Source organism: Sorex fumeus, unplaced genomic scaffold, assembly GCF_029834395.1.
Source record: "Sorex fumeus unplaced genomic scaffold, SorFum_2.1 ptg000086l, whole genome shotgun sequence".
Taxonomy (NCBI): Eukaryota; Metazoa; Chordata; class Mammalia; order Eulipotyphla; family Soricidae; genus Sorex; species Sorex fumeus.
The window spans coordinates 36,664,101-36,679,603 of NW_026606143.1; the positions used below are offsets into that span (position 1 = coordinate 36,664,101).

General features: G+C 46.8%; 1 protein-coding gene across 1 annotated transcript in view; it reads left to right on the forward strand.

Moving 5' to 3' along the window:
* The first annotated feature begins 2,656 nt into the window (after positions 1-2,656).
* Positions 2,657-15,503, forward strand: part of PIR (pirin) — a 95,488-nt gene continuing 82,641 nt past the window's right edge. Inside the window, exons 1-3 of the mRNA XM_056131230.1 lie at positions 2,657-2,762; positions 4,271-4,401; positions 11,574-11,666. Coding sequence (XP_055987205.1) covers positions 4,306-4,401; positions 11,574-11,666 — 189 coding nt within the window. The 5' untranslated portion in view covers positions 2,657-2,762; positions 4,271-4,305. The remainder of the gene's footprint in view (positions 2,763-4,270; positions 4,402-11,573; positions 11,667-15,503) is intronic.

Sequence of the window (15,503 nt, forward strand, 5' to 3'; positions counted from 1 at the left end):
AGAGGACCATATGCAATGCTGAGAATCGAACCTGGGTCAGTTGTGTGCAAGGCAAAAGCCCTACCCGCTGTGCTATTATCATTTCAGCCTTGAGTTTTCCTTGGAAGGCAATGAAGGTTTTGAACAATTATTTCACTGGCAAACCTGAAGACAGGAAGAGTGGGCTAGCTCTCAGAACTGATGGAAGATGGCAGTGGAAAGGGAAGGGCTGGATGTACTAAGGGCTGTGAAGGGTAGAATCCTCCGGCTTTCAAGGTGAAGAGTGAGGAGTGTTGGCATTTCAAGTTTAGGCAATAGAAAGAACTTTAGGTTTTGGCAAAATGCAGGAGCATTTACTAAGGCTCACAAAGTACCACAGTATTTAGCCCACATTTTTACTTTATTTGGGTACAACCGCATAAGTATAAAGGTCACAAGTCACTGTCACTGTCCTCCCATTGTTCATCAATTTGCTCGAGCGGGCCCAGTAATGTCTCCATCTTGAGACTTTGTTGTTATTGTGTTTGGCATAGTTTATTACTCCATGGGGCTGGAGAGATATAGTACAGTGCTTGCCTTGCATGCAGCCAACCTGGGTTCGATCCCCAGCACTCCAGATGGTCCCCCCCAAGCACTGCAAGGAATGATTCCTCAGTGCAGAGGCAGGAGTAACCCCTGAGCATAGACGGGTATGGCCCCACTTCAAGAAAATTTTATTACTCTATGGCCCTTTTAATGTTCGTTTGTATTAACTCATTGAGCCTTAAACTAAGAAACGGGGAAGGGTGGTGTAACTCCCACAATCTATAAGGATCCAGGGCAAAGACCCTTCTCCCTACTAATCTGTTTAAAGCAAGGTCTACGAAGCAGGCATGCAGTCCATTTTAGTCCATTACTAGTTTTTACAACCTGTGGTTAAAGTAGTTCTGCAATTTTAAGATGTCGATGAACGCTTCATGACAAGTGTAGATTATATGAAATTCAAACTTTAGTATCCATGAGTCAAGTTTTATTGAAATCCAGATGCCCATTTATTTACATGTGGATGGCTATTCTGTGATGGCTATTCTACAAAAACAGCTGGAACACCTCCACAGGGAACAGTTGTGGTGCAGATGGTAAATATTTACTATTTGATCCTTTACACTTTGTTGACTCCGGTTTTAGAGGCCAGGTTGACTTTCCTTTCCCAAAACTACACCACGAGCAGTTTTGTGTTGGGAGAACAGAATCCTACAGCCAAGACTGTAGTCCTGGGAAGGAATCCTAGCGGGGTTCCTCACTGGCTTCTGCAAGCGCGGCACCCCCCCCCCCACACACACACACCCGGGAAAAACACTCTAGGGCTCGTCCATCCCGGTGGATGCCACTGCCAAACTGTCGAGAACTTACATCACGGCTAAGGAGTACTAGGCTCGCTGAATCCTCAGCACTAAGCTACAAGATCCATAGTGTTCTCACCTGAGGCCCATCTTACAGCGGGAATGACCTAGCAAACGGTGGAGACAGAATTCGAACCCGGGCAATATGCAATACACAAGTTACAGATTTTCCTGGGATCTGGGGTCCAGTCCGGACCTGTGCCATGATAAGAGCGCCTGTCCAGCACCCCTACCCATCCCGGGGGCCAGCGTCCTCACAAACGCAGGGAGAAAGAGGTCAACAGGGCGAGCGGGGTTGCGTGAGAATCGGGGTCCGGGGAGGGCGCAGCGCGTCCTCAGAGAAGTGTCAGATCCACCCAGGGCCCGGAGACCTACAGACTCCGTCTACCCTCGGGCGGCCGTGGGCCACGAAGCGCTGAGTCACGGTGAGGATGCAGAGTCCCGACCCTCCCGGCCCGCCCTGGCTGCGCCCCGTCTCACTCCCGGCACCCCGCCTTGTGGCGCTCCACCCGTCCCGCCGTGCCCGCCTCCCACAGTTCTGGCCGCCGCCCCTCTTCTGTGTGCCCCACCTCCTTGCACTCGGGCCACCTCCCTGCTCCCAGCCTCTTGGTGCTCAGGCCGTCTCTCAACTTTAGGGTCACCTCCCCGCGCTCCGTGCCCCCCTCCCTCCCGGGGCCCGCCTCCCTCCCAGGCCCCGCTCCCGAGACCCGCCTCCCTGCTGAGCCCCGCCTCCTCCCCCAGCGCCCTGCTCCCGGGCCCCGGTTCCCGCCTCCCTGCCGGTTCCCGCCTCCCGCCCAGGCCCCGCCTCCTCCCCCCGCGCCCCGCTCCCGGACCCATCTCCCTCCCGGGCTCTGCCTCCCTCCCGGGCCCCGCCTCCCTGCCGGGTCCCGCCTCCCTCCCAGGCCCCGCCTCCTTCCCGCAAGACTTGCTGCACGGGACTCGCCTCAGTCCTCGGGCCCCGCCTTGCTCCCTGGGCCCCGCCTCCCTCCCGGGCCCCGCCTCCCTCCCAGGCCCCGCTCTCGAAACCCGCCTCCCTGCCTGGCCCCGCCTCCTTCCCCAGCGCCCACCTCCCCGGCCCCGCCTCCCGCCCACGGCCCGCCTCCTTTCCCAGCTCCCAGCTCCCGGGCCCATCTCCCTCCCGGGCCCTGCCTCCCTCCCGGGCCCCGCCTCCCAGGCCCCGCCTCCTTCCCACGAGCCCCGCTCCCGGGCCCCGCCTCCCTCCCAGGCCCCGCCTCCTTCCCCTCGCCCTTCTCCCCGAGCCCCGCCTCCTTCCATGCTCTCCGCTTCCCACCCCTCGCCCCGCCTCCCCGCGCCTCCTTTTCTGTGGCCCCTCGTCCCCACCAAGGTGAAGCTCTGCTGGGACGCGTGCGGCTCCTGAGCCACCTGACAGCTGACGACCACGTGAGTACCCAGACACCCCGCCAGAGTTGGGGGGCTGGGAGGATTGTATCCTGCCTCCCCCAGGCTGCTCGCGCCTCCTTAGGAAGCCTCGGAGGGAGGCACCCGAGATGCTTAAATAAACTAACTGAATGTGGTGCAAGTGAAAGGAATCGCGTTTCTTTCTGTGAAGCACGACATCACTTGTTTATTGGCACGGAATTGCAGTCTGGAAGGACCCAGAACTAACCGAGAAGGGGCTCAAAGGCATTCTGTAGCATGGATGCAGTTGATGACAATTCTCTCCGGCTTTGAGAATTCAGTTCCAGTCTGTACCCCCAGAGTCCCGAAGCCAATAAATATTGATTGCGGGTGGAAGGCACAACTTAGGATGGTCCTCGACTGATGGAGAGCACATCAGTAAAGTGTTCTGTCTGACAGCCGCTCACACTTTAGAGCACGGACCACACCCCATAGGCTGCCTCATTGGCCCCCGCTTTACACATGGGGAAATGGAGGTACGGTGAGGCTTCACAATTGGTGCCAGGTGCTCAAGCTAGCATATGGTGAGGCCAGGATGCAAACCGGATCTCTCTGGCTCCAGAGTTTCGGTTGCTTGCTAAAAGCATCTCTCTTGGTTTGAGTAGGAATCTTCTAAAGAATGCGCTAGATTTCGCTTGAAGGAGCACTTTAGAGATGGGGGGCTATCAACAGCGTTTGTAGTGGAGATGGATCAATAATCCATGTTCTGTGATATTCCACCGAGTAGAACTTGGAGACCCCCACGCAGGGGCTGGGTGGGCTGGGCCATACCTTGGCAGTGCTCAAGGGCTCCTCCCAGCTCATTGTTTCTGGGTATTTTATTGCAGGGGACCCTGCGGTGTCTTGGCAGGAGTGCTCTCCAAAGCCTTGTGTGCTCAGCCTTTGCACTATCTCCCTGCCTCCCAGGACACATTTTTGAACAAGAGTCCTGGAGACTAGATCGGTTCTGAAATACTGACTGCGTTGTCATTCTCCTCTGTGAACTTCCTGTGTCAAGAAAGCTCACAAGTGTCTTTGCCAGAGAAGTTGGCCCTCAACTGCAGTGACGCAAGGGTCTTAGATGACTCAAAGATCCCTTCCCCATTGTCAAGATCTTCAGGGTGTTCTGGTGAAAGTCACAGAAGCTCTCCATGTTCCCTGTCAGTTGCCATACCCATCAGTCCTAAACTCCCTGGTACCACATGCCCCATGGGTGGCAGGGTCGAGAGATTTCAAAGACATCCAACTGATAATCGTTCAGGGGCGGGTCTTAGTAATATCAGCCCACCGGAGCCAGAATCGCTACACCTGGCCAAGTAGTTAGAGGATTCCGTGGGATAACTTGCACAAATAGTGATGCCTCCTGTACCTCCACCATCATTCTTGTTTTCAGCCCAGAGAATGTAGATGCCCCTACTTCCAGCAAGCGTGAAGGAATCTCTTTGTTTCTGTACAGTCCCTGGTTTCTGACTTCTTCTTGTTTTCCTTCCCTTGGCCCCCATCCCCCACAGATTAGCACCAAGACCCTCTGGTTTGGGACTCTGACATGGCGTCCATCAAGAAGGTTGCTTTCTCAGTGCTCAGCCGGGAGCAGTCAGAAGGGGTTGGAGCTCGTGTTCGCAGAAGCATTGGCCGACCTGAGGTACGATGGCTGGATGGCAGCTTTGTGCTTCATCTTCCCTCACCCTTTCCCTTCCCTTCTTTGTTTTTGTTTGCTGTTGCAATGGCCTGGAGACTGGCCCTTGGTTTCCGTGCTCCAGACATGGTGCTCTCATGACCCTGAGGATCACCCCCCCACCCCCGTCGTGCTCCCCGGGTAGCCACTATGCATGTGCCAGGGGTCAGACTCACATCTGTCAGGCAGGTGCTCTACTGAGATGCTCTACTGAGTTCTACCCAGGCCCCAGACTCATGCTTTTTTTTTTTTGCCAAAGGGACTGGAGGACCGGTGAGGGTCACTTGAGAGAGAAGGCCCGGTATGACGGTGAGCTGTCCTGGGGGTGTGGGGGTGTGAGACCAACATTCAGCTCAGCATTTGGGCTCTTTCCAAGCAGCTGCTGGCACACAGTGTGGGCGCAGAGCTCCCAGGTAGAAGGCGCAGCAGAACTGAGTGCAGCATCCCTGCCACTTCCCATCTGAGCTCTCCCAGTGCCAAACATGCCCACCTGATGCCCTAAACTGTACATGGCCTCAGTTCAGAGCAGCTGAGAGCGACTCGGCATCCCAATTATATATTTCCAGGAGAGAGGATCTGATGGGCATGACATGGGTCAGCTCTTAGTGGACAGTGGTCAGTCACTATCAGAGGTCTCTGAGACCAACTTTGTGGCCATTGGATCAGTAGGGGCTGGCTCTCCAAGAAGACAAGTGCAGGGTTAGTGACATATTCGATGTTCCAGAGCAGTTATGGGGGGCCGGAGCAATAGTACAATAGGGGGGGGGTGTTTGCCCTGCTTGTGGGAAACAAAGGCAAGTGCCTTACCCACAGTACTCTTACTCCAGCCCCCCAAAGACATCATGTGAGGAAGAAAATATATATATGATGGTCAGAATTTGCAACCTCGTTTCCCAAGCTCAGTTCCATTTTCCCTGGGTTTCCATAGTGCTGAGAGGGATCTCCGAGTGACAGCACAAGACTGAAAGGAGATCTGATGTTCCCTGAAGAGGCAGAAGCTAGAAGCTAGAGGAAAGTCTGACAGTGGGCAGGGAGGAGGAAAATAGGGAGGAGCTGCTTCTCGGTGGTGTGAAATCAGCCATTAAAGTGAGAGAAAATGTCTTGGAGAGGACTAGGGGGGTTTACGAGCACCGTTTTATTTGGGGGGCACACCTGACCGGGCTCAGGGCTTATTCCTGGCTCTGTGCTCAGGAGTCACTCCTGGTGGTACTCAGAGGACTATATATGGTGTGAGGGACTGAACACGAGTTGGCCACATGCCAGACCAGTACTTTAACCCCTGTACTACCTAGCTTTGTTGTTGGGGGAGAAGGTTACTTTCGGGCAGTGCTTACTCCTACTTCCGTGCTCAGGGATCATTCCTGACAAGCTTGTGGGACCATATGGGATGTTGAGGATTGAACCCAGGTGATCCATGTGCAAGTAAAATGCCCTACCTGCTGTACTATCACTCCAGTCCCTAAAACCATACCTTTAAGTTGAGGCTCCCTTTTTGAGAGAACTCAATAAATATTTGAATTGTTTTACAACTACTTTTTTGGGGAAAGGGTTTGAGCCACACCCAATGGTGGGGATTAAACCTGGAACTTCTGGGACAGGAGTGATAGCACGGCATGGGGGGTGTTTGCCTTGCATGTGGGCCAACCTGGGTTTGATCCCCGTCATCCCATATGGTCCCCTGAGCACTGTCAGGATCATTCCTGAGTGAAGAGCCAGCACTGACCCCTGAGCATCACCTGGTGTGACTCAAAAAGCCAAAAACAAAAAAAGATTTAAAGCTGGGACTCCCATAAACAAAGCATGCGCTCAGCCTGTTTAACTCTATCTTCAGCCCTGAACTAGTATTTAATATTGAACTGGGACAAACACTGGGCTGAGATCAGCTCCAAAGTGTGTAGGCATTTCCCCAAAATAGCCAAAGAAGAGAGAAAATAAAAGACTTGGTACTTTCATTTCCAGTATTGTGACCAGGCAGATGATCTGAAAGAATCAGAATAGACAATCACAGATAAATAACAAAAAGATTAATTAGCTAAGCTAACAGAAAGAGAAATTCTAATAACGATAAGAAAGAATAAAGTAATAGAAAATCAACATGGTTTTCTAGCCGTGAGAATAATTTTTATTTGATTCTAATTTAATTTTATTTTTTGTGAGAATAATTTTTGTTCATTTGTTTGGTTTCTTTGTTTGGGGGGGTCATACCCAGAAATTCTCAGGGGTTACTTCTGGCTCTGCACTCAGAAATTATTCCTGGCAGACTCAGGGGCTCCACGTGCAAAGCAAACACTCTACCCGCTGTAGTCTAGCTCTGACCTCTGCCTTGAGAATAATAAAATCAGTACCCTGAAGACCATAGTCCCAGATGGTTTCAAAGACAAATCTTCCTGAATATGTCACTGTCACTGTCCTCCCGTCATTCATCAATTTGCTCAAGCGGGCCCAGTAACGTCTCCATTGTGACACTTGTTACTGTGTTTGGCATATCAAATACGTCATGGGCAGCTTGCCAGGCTTTGCCATGCAGGCAGGATACTCTCGGTATCTTGCTGGGCTATTTGAGAGGGGCGGAGGAATTGAACCCCGGTCTGTCTGGTTGGCCGCATGCAAGGCAAATGCCCTACTGCTGTGCTATTGCTCCAGCCCTGAATATGTAAAGTACACATAATTCTAATGCAGGCTCTCCAGAAGATGAAGCCCCAGGGAGTTCCATCACTTTCTGCTGCCAAGCTCAGAGGATGCTAGCAGGTGAAAAGCTTATTGCAGCTCATGTATAAACATTTTGCAAGTATCATAGCAAAATATTAATCAACCAGACATAGCAATGTGTATCAAAGCTAGCATTTCATGACCAAGATGAGATTATTCAAGGAAGCAAATTTGTTTTAAAGTTAGAAAAATCTATCAGGTATCAACATTGGGTTAAAGAGAAAAGTGGTATCTCAAACTGTACAGAAAAATCATTCAATAAAATTCATCATCGTTTTATGTTTAAAAATTATTAGTATACTTAAGTAGAAAGGAATTTCCATAAACTAATGATAAGCTTCTTCAGAAAACCTGCAATAAGCAATTGGATGAAAGTGAAACTTAAAACATCCACCTATTTGTCTGGTTTTGGTTTAGGGTCCACACCTGGCAATGTTCGGGGATTACTCCTGACTCTGTGCTCAGGGATCATTCTTAATGGCGTTTGGAGGACAATATGGGGCACCAGGGATCAAATCCATGTCTGACTGCATGCAAGGCAAATACTCTACTCACTGGACTCTCTCTCTGGCCTCAAAATATCCATCTGTTTAAAGTCAGAGATAAAACAAGCACATCTTGGATCAATCTCTGACACCTCATTTGGTCACCTGAGCACAGGAATAATTGCTGAGCACAGCTGGGTCCCCCCACCCAGAGAAAAAGACAAGGGTGTCTGTTATCATTTTCTACTCAATATTGTTGTAGAGGTGCTAGCTTGGAAAAAAATAGGGGAAAAAGAGAGTAGAAGGATTGAAAAATGAGAGAATAGAAACTGCAGCTAGTTATTTGCTGGTGGGCGTTGGTTTGCATATAACCCCCAAATATTGGATCCCTCCCTTTAATAGGATTATGGGTTCCCACCCACATTTAGGAATGTTACTCATAAACCTCAAAGAGATGGGTTCAGTGCTCTCTTCCTGCCTGACTTTGCGCCTGAACATGTCACATGCTTTAAATTTTTTTTTTGCTCTTTTTGGGAGGGTCACACCTGGCAGTGCTCAGGGGTTCCTCCTGGCTCTGCACTCAGGAATTACTCCTGGTGGTGCTCGGGTGACCATATGGGATCCTGGGAATCGAACTCAGGTCGGCTGCGTGCAAGGCAAATGCCCTACCCACTGTGTGATTGCTCCAGCCCCATGTCACATGCTTTAATCAGTGGGATGCAGTACCTGATCTGCTTGGTTACCTTTGCTCACTTTAGCTCCTCCCCAGGGTTATGAGAATAATCTCTCTTAAACAATTGTCACTGCTTGAGACTGGGACCCAGAATGAGAAGATATGTAGGGGACAGCTGGACCCCAACGAACTGTAGCCTTTTCAGCTTTACTCTCTTATGAAAACAAAAAATAGTTCATTAACTTCGGGGCAAAAGTTTATTAACAAGTCTATTTTAAAAACAAAGAAAGACATAGTTGAATTTATGAGTTTAGCAACATGCAGAACCACCTATTTGCTTTCTGATTGCCAGCAGACATATACTTTGAAATTATTATTTATCATACCATTCAAAGTATGTTTTAACAAAGAAATATCAATATATGCAAAATCCTTGTGAAGAAAAAAAATCATAACTCCTATTGAAAGACATTTTAAAAACACCAGAATACAAAGAGATAATCACATTTGTGCATAGGAAAACCTCAAATTCAGTTCTTCCCAAAGTTCTCCATAGTTTCAAGGAATTCCAATTAAGGGTACCAATGTTTTGCTCATAAAAAATTTTATTTTCTAAAATTTATACACTAAGAAACATGGGTAAGTCATGAGAAACTATAAAGGTGTTGCTGACATATTTCATCCTTCCATTAAGCTCAAAGATTCATATTTCATGGGCTGGAGCGATAGCACAGCGGGTAGGTCGTTTGCCTTGCACGAGGCCAACTCAGGTTCGATTCCCAGCATCCCATATGGTCCCCCGAGCACTGCCAGGAGTAATTTCTTAGTGCATAAGCCAGGAGTAACCCTGTGCATTGCTGGATGTGACCCAAAAAGCAAAAAAAAGATTCATATATCAGTGGCCTTCTCATTGCTGTAGCCCACTGAGCACTGAAAAGTCATAATTCCATTGATACAGATAACACTTATGCAGTTGTCACAAACTCTATTTGACCGGAAATGAAGTCACCAGGGCTATTTCAAGGTTACTTCTTCTGTTACATCCTTTGTGTTCTGTGCAGCTCTGATATCCTACCAGCAAGAATCATGACATCCTACCATGACAAGGAATCTGGGAATCACTTAATTCTTTTTCTTTCTGCCATCCTTCATCTCTATTGTGATTGCCTTAGTCCTGGCTTCTGTCATTACCCGGGCTATTGGAATGACTTTCTGCTTACTCCTTGTCTTCCATCTTCATTTTCCAAACTGTCTCCCACATATGTGCTAGAGTGACCTATAATAATGTCAGTCTTTGATGAAAACCCACCACCTTCAGCAGAAAACCCACAACTTCTTAATATTTAGCCTCTGCCTTAAGCCCCTCTCTCATTAACATTTCATATGTGTCTTTTACTTCAGGACACTCATTTCTTTGCAAGTCTTCAAGCTTGCCAAGCCATTTCTCTGTTAGTTTACTAATATTGCTTCTCTTCCTCCTACTTGATTAAGCCCTACATATGCTTAAACCCCATTTCAGGTACCATCTTCCTGCTGAGACCTTCCTTGATCTCACCTCTTTCTCAGATGTGTTTTCTTCCTCTAGGACATTTATCATCACGGGGCAATTACTGATTTTCTGGTCTGACCACACCCCCCACTAGAGTTTATGAATCTCTTTAGACTGCAGACTGTATCTGCTTTGTGCTTGAAAGCGCCTTGCAGTTTTAGATCATCATAAGATGTCTGTCCACTTTTCAAGCTCCTCATAAAATGTCAATTCTAATTGAGCCTGTATGGTATGTACAAGTTCTTTCCTGTAAGCAGTTTTTACTGCAAGAAGTTGCACGTTGGGTATACAGTTTTCAAGGAGTTTTGCTAGATCTATTCTGAATGTAACCTTAAGATGTGTGGCTTACATACTAGGGGAAAGGGGAGCTCAGATATAGAAGGGAACACCAAATAAAGGTGTTGGGAGGAGCCTCCCAGGATGGGAGAAGCATGCTGAAAGTAGACTATAGACCAAACATGATTGTCACCCATTGCCTCTTTTGCAAACCACAACACCCAATAAGAGAGAGAGAACAAAAGGGAATGCCCTGCCACAGAGGCAGGGTGGGATGGGGGGGGGAGGGATACTGGGATCCGTGGTGGTGGGAAATGGGCACTGGTGGAGGGATGGGCATTTGTAAAAAGGTAAGGTAAAGGCCCTCCCATTGATCGTCGATTTGCTCGAGCGGGCCCAGTAACGTCTCCATTGGAGACTTTGTTGTTACTGTGTCTGGCATATCGAATACTCTCGTATCGAATACTCTCTGTAGCTTGCCGGGCTCTTGTATAATTGAAACCCAAGCACAAAAATGGGTAAGTCTGTAACTGTACCTCATGATGTCTCACTATTAAAAATTTTAAAAAAAGATGTGTGGCTTACTTCTGGAAAACAGTATGGACGATTCTCAAAAAATTAGAAATTGAACTCCCATTTGACCCAGCAATACCACTCCTGGGAATATATCCCAGAGAGGCAAAAAAGTATAGTCAAAGACACATCTTCTGCACTTGTTTGTTCATTGCAGCACTGTTTACAATAGCCAGAATCTGGAAAAAAACCTGAATATCCGAGAACAGATGACTGGTTAAAGAAACTTTGGTACATCTACACAATGGAGTACTATGTAGCTGTTAGAAAAGATGAAGTCATGAAATTTACATACAAGTGGTACTTCATGGAAAGTATCATGCTAAGTGAAATGAGTCAGAGAGAGAGGGACAGACATAGAAAGATTGCATTCATCTGGGGAACATAAAGTAACAAAATAGGAGACTTACACCCAAAAATAGCTGAGATAAGTACCAGGAGGTTCACTCCATGGCTTGGAGGCCAGCCGCACATGCTAGGGGAAAAGGCAGCTCAGATAGAGAAGGGAGCACCAAATAAAGGGTGTTGGGAGGATCCTCCCAGGATGGGAGATGCATGCTGAAAGTAGACTATAGACCAAACATGACTGCCATTCAATGCCTCTTTTGCAAACCACAACAGCCAGAAGGAGAGAGAGAAAAAAAGGGAATGCCCTGCCACAGAGGTAGGGTGGGATGGGGGGATGGGGGGTGGGAGGGATACTGGGATCAGTGGTGGTGGAGAATGGGTACTCGATCATTGTATAATTGAAACCCAAGCACAAAAAAAGTGTAAGTCTACAACTGTACCTCATGGTGTTTCACTAATAAAAATTTTTTTAAAAAGTGTGGCTTAATAGACATGTCTAATCTGCCGAATTTTATTTTTATTTCAGTTAAAAAATCTGGATCCGTTTCTGTTGTTGGATGAGTTTACAGGTGGTAGACCAGCTGGATTTCCCGATCACCCACATCGAGGATTTGAAACAGTAAGAAAAAGAATTTGATTGAAAAATAAATATTTTATATACCTTACCTATGTTACTAAATTTAATAATTGCTTCTATAAGAAAACTCAATTTTAGAAACAATAAGAAACAAAATGTATAGTTTATAACTATGTACTGTCAACTATAGAATTGTAGCATCTTTTTACATAAACTATACCATACTATATACTATATAAACTATAAACTATATTTCAGAGTTGACTGTTTTCAATCCTCTGACTTTGTTCCACTGGACACATTCCCATTTGAGCAGTTAATGAACAACAAAAATTGGCTTTATAATATACTTACATAATTAAAGTAGTTTTGTATATAAAAGAAACAATTTAGGATGTTATTTAAATAATTTTATGTAGACCCTTGTTTGTCTTTCAGAATGTTCAGAAATGTTTAACCAAACATTCTCTAATATGTTAAACCCAAAAGTATTATCTGAGAATACTATTTAAACCTGTCTCTACAGGTTTTAAAATCAAGGGAATAAAATGCACAATAAGCCAGCAAGTTAGATTTTAACGTAATTTAACTAAAATTTACAGATTCCATTCAACATATATTTTCAGTTTTAGAAATACAAATGTGTAATGTAATAGCATGTCACTTTTGTTTTTGTTTTGTTTTGTTTTTGCTTTATGGGTCACACCTGGCAATGCACAGGGGTTACTCCTGGCTCTGCACTCAGGAATTACTCCTGGCGGTGCTCAGGGGACCATATGGGATGCTGGGAATCGAACCCAGATTGGCCGCGAGTAAGGCGTGCAGCCCTTACCTGCTGTACTATCACTCCAGCCCCTAGCATGGCACTTTGGAAGGTTTCCATTGTCTGTACATACAGATACCTGGGAAAATAGAGGGGCAGTTACTTCCCAGTTATAAAATTTGACTGTTTCTTGAACAAAACATGACAAAGATTTAAAAAGATTTAAGATGTTTACAATGTCAGTGATTGAGTAAATGTTTGTTGAAAGCTATAACAGGCAGGCATTGGTGTTGGGTGATCTTTTGTATTGTGGGGTGTGTGTACTTTGTGTGGAGTAACGTGGGCAGAAGGCAGAGAGAGGGATGCTAATGACGAATGAGGTGTGACCCCCAGCTTGCTTTCTGTTTGCAATCCAGTTAAGGAGGTAAAAGATGGGTCTGGAACAATGGTACAGTAGGCAGTGCACTTGCCTTGCACACATCCCACCCAGATTCGATCCCCAGAACCCTCCAGGAGTGATCCCTGGAGTGAACCAGGAGTAAGCCCTGAGCACAGTCAGGTGTGGACCAAAATAAAAAAAAAAACAGGGGGCATGTGGGTATGGGTGTGGAAGATGAGCAGGTAGACTGAATCGAGACACTTCCAGAGACGTTATGAAGGATCCTGCTAAGTCATTCGCCTTCCGGTCCTCTGCTGTCATCTGGGGGATTTTGTGCTTTGACCCAGATCCTAAATATATTAACCCACTGTGTTCTTCTGATTCCAGTACCAGCACCTTCTTGTCACCCTGTGTCTTTTCAGATATACTACCTCCATTGAATTTTCTAGACCATTCCCCAAAGGTTACACTTTTCCCTTCATTAGATTCCCAGAGCGTTGTGTTGTCACAAGCCTCATGCATCTTAGACCTTTCTGGTGCATTCAGCCCCATTGTTTGCCTTGGATTAGTGTTAGATATTGCTTCAGACTTGCTTAACTTGCCCAGGAAGACTGGCAATTGCTTAATGGGAGATAATTCCCCCACAATACCTCATTTTCCAGGTAGAAATGCTTGGTCATTAAGGGTTGAGTCTAACTGGATAATGACATGAAGATTTTTTTCCGAAGATGACGACTCTATTAAATACAATGACTGATGAATCCCTTTTCTTTCCTTTCCAATATTTGAAGGGAGATAAACTTTCATACATGGGGGGGGTTTCCCCTCAACTTTATTCCACAAAGAATTTCAGCTCTAGAGCATTGGTTCATTTCTTTTGAGCATGTATTTTCCCTAGAGCTATATTTATAAGGGCTTTGAAGAACGGGCATGTGGTTCGAATGGTAGAGCACAAAGCTCTGAGTCTCTGGCACTGCATGAGTCCCAAGTACCTCCAGGAGTTGCCTCTATTTCTCAGAAAGCTATATTGGTAATTATAGTCCTTCCTCATTATTTGTGTATTCTACTTAAGTGTATTCACCTGTTCTCTAAAATCTATTTGCAACCCTGATATCTATGCACGTGGTACTTCTGTCAAATTCTGCGGGCAAATGCAGAGCAGCACAAAGGCACCTGCCTCGCTGAAGATGAGCAAATCCATACTCTGTCCCATTTCAGTTCTCCTACCAATAAACATCCTTCATGGGGTCTACTTGGTGTCACATTTTCCACATTCCTTGTGCGGGTGCCAATGACCTCCACACATAGTGCTGAGATGTCTGTCAGTATTCCTTGGCACAGAAAGGTTGTCAGGCACCTTCTGGAAAAACTGTGTATTAGAGAAACTGCCTTGAGGCATGTGTTGGAATGTGTCGTGTACGAGGTCAGTGTCGAGCAACAAGCTATGTTCCCTAAGTTATCTTTAAACAGAAACACACCTAAAAGCAGGTTATATCTGGATTGTTCAGTGAGAACATTGTGGTCAGAGGCACCCAGGAGCCTGGGCCTGGGTTTCCTTCGGAGCACTGGGTCTGGGTTTCCTTAGGAGCACTGGGTCTGTAATTGCAAATACAACAGCTTTCCAGCACATTCTTACTGCAAATGCCTGCGAGTGAGCCTATCAGTTTGCCCCTGGTGTGTCAGTCAGACTCAACTAAGGCCTAATCATGTAGAATGTAAACATCTTCAGTTTAAACTGTGGCCCCTTGTAAGCTCTCATCCCGCTTGGCCCTGGCACTTTTTCTATAGGCTTATCATCAATTTTGAAAATGTCAACTAGTTTGGGGGCTGGCTGGAGTGATAGCACAGCGGGTAGGGCGTTTGCCTCGCATACGGCTGACCCGGGTTTGATTTCTCTGTCCCTCTTGGAGAATCTGGCAAGCTACTGAGAGTATCCTGCCCGCACAACAGAGCATGGCAAGCTCCCCGTGGTGTATTCGATATGCCAAAAACAGTAGCAAGTCTCACAGTGGAGACGTTACTGGTGCCCGCTCGAGCAAATCGATGAACAATGGGACGACAGTGCTACAGTTTTGGGGCTGGAGCAATAGTACAGCAGGTAGGGCCTTTGCCTTGCATGCAGCCAACCTGGGTTCGATTCCCAGCATCCCATATGGTCCCCTGAGCACTGCCCAGAGTAATTCCTGACTGTGAAGCCAGGAGTAACCCCTGAGCATCGCCAGGTGTAACCCAAAAAGAAAAAAAAATCAACTAGTTTCAAGAACTAAGTGAGAAGTACCTGTTTTATTTTCATAGATCTAGAAGTAGATTTGTTAGGGAAATTTGGGGGGGGGGGGCGTGAGTAGTGCTCATAGCTTACTCCTGACTCTGTGCTCAGGGATCACTCTTGGGACCATATGTGGTGTCTTACCCCTGGCCTGCCTCTCTGAGCCCTGTACTATATCTCTGGCCCTTCTTACTGCTTTGATGTGTTTTCTCCCAATAGTCTTTTACTTATTCTGTGCTGTATATGTTTTGTATTTTGTTTTAAACTGAAAGTTATACCATTAGTGCTCCTCAGCATTACTCAAAATGCTTTAACTGGTGTCATTAAACCTTTCCAAGGAAGGTTGTACTACTTGACCTTGCCACAGCGATGGATGGGAGTAACTCTTTTATTTTCACATTAGCAGTATATTTGCTCATTGTTTCTTTTTTATGTTTGTTTGCTTTTGTTTGGGGGGCCGCACTCAGCAGT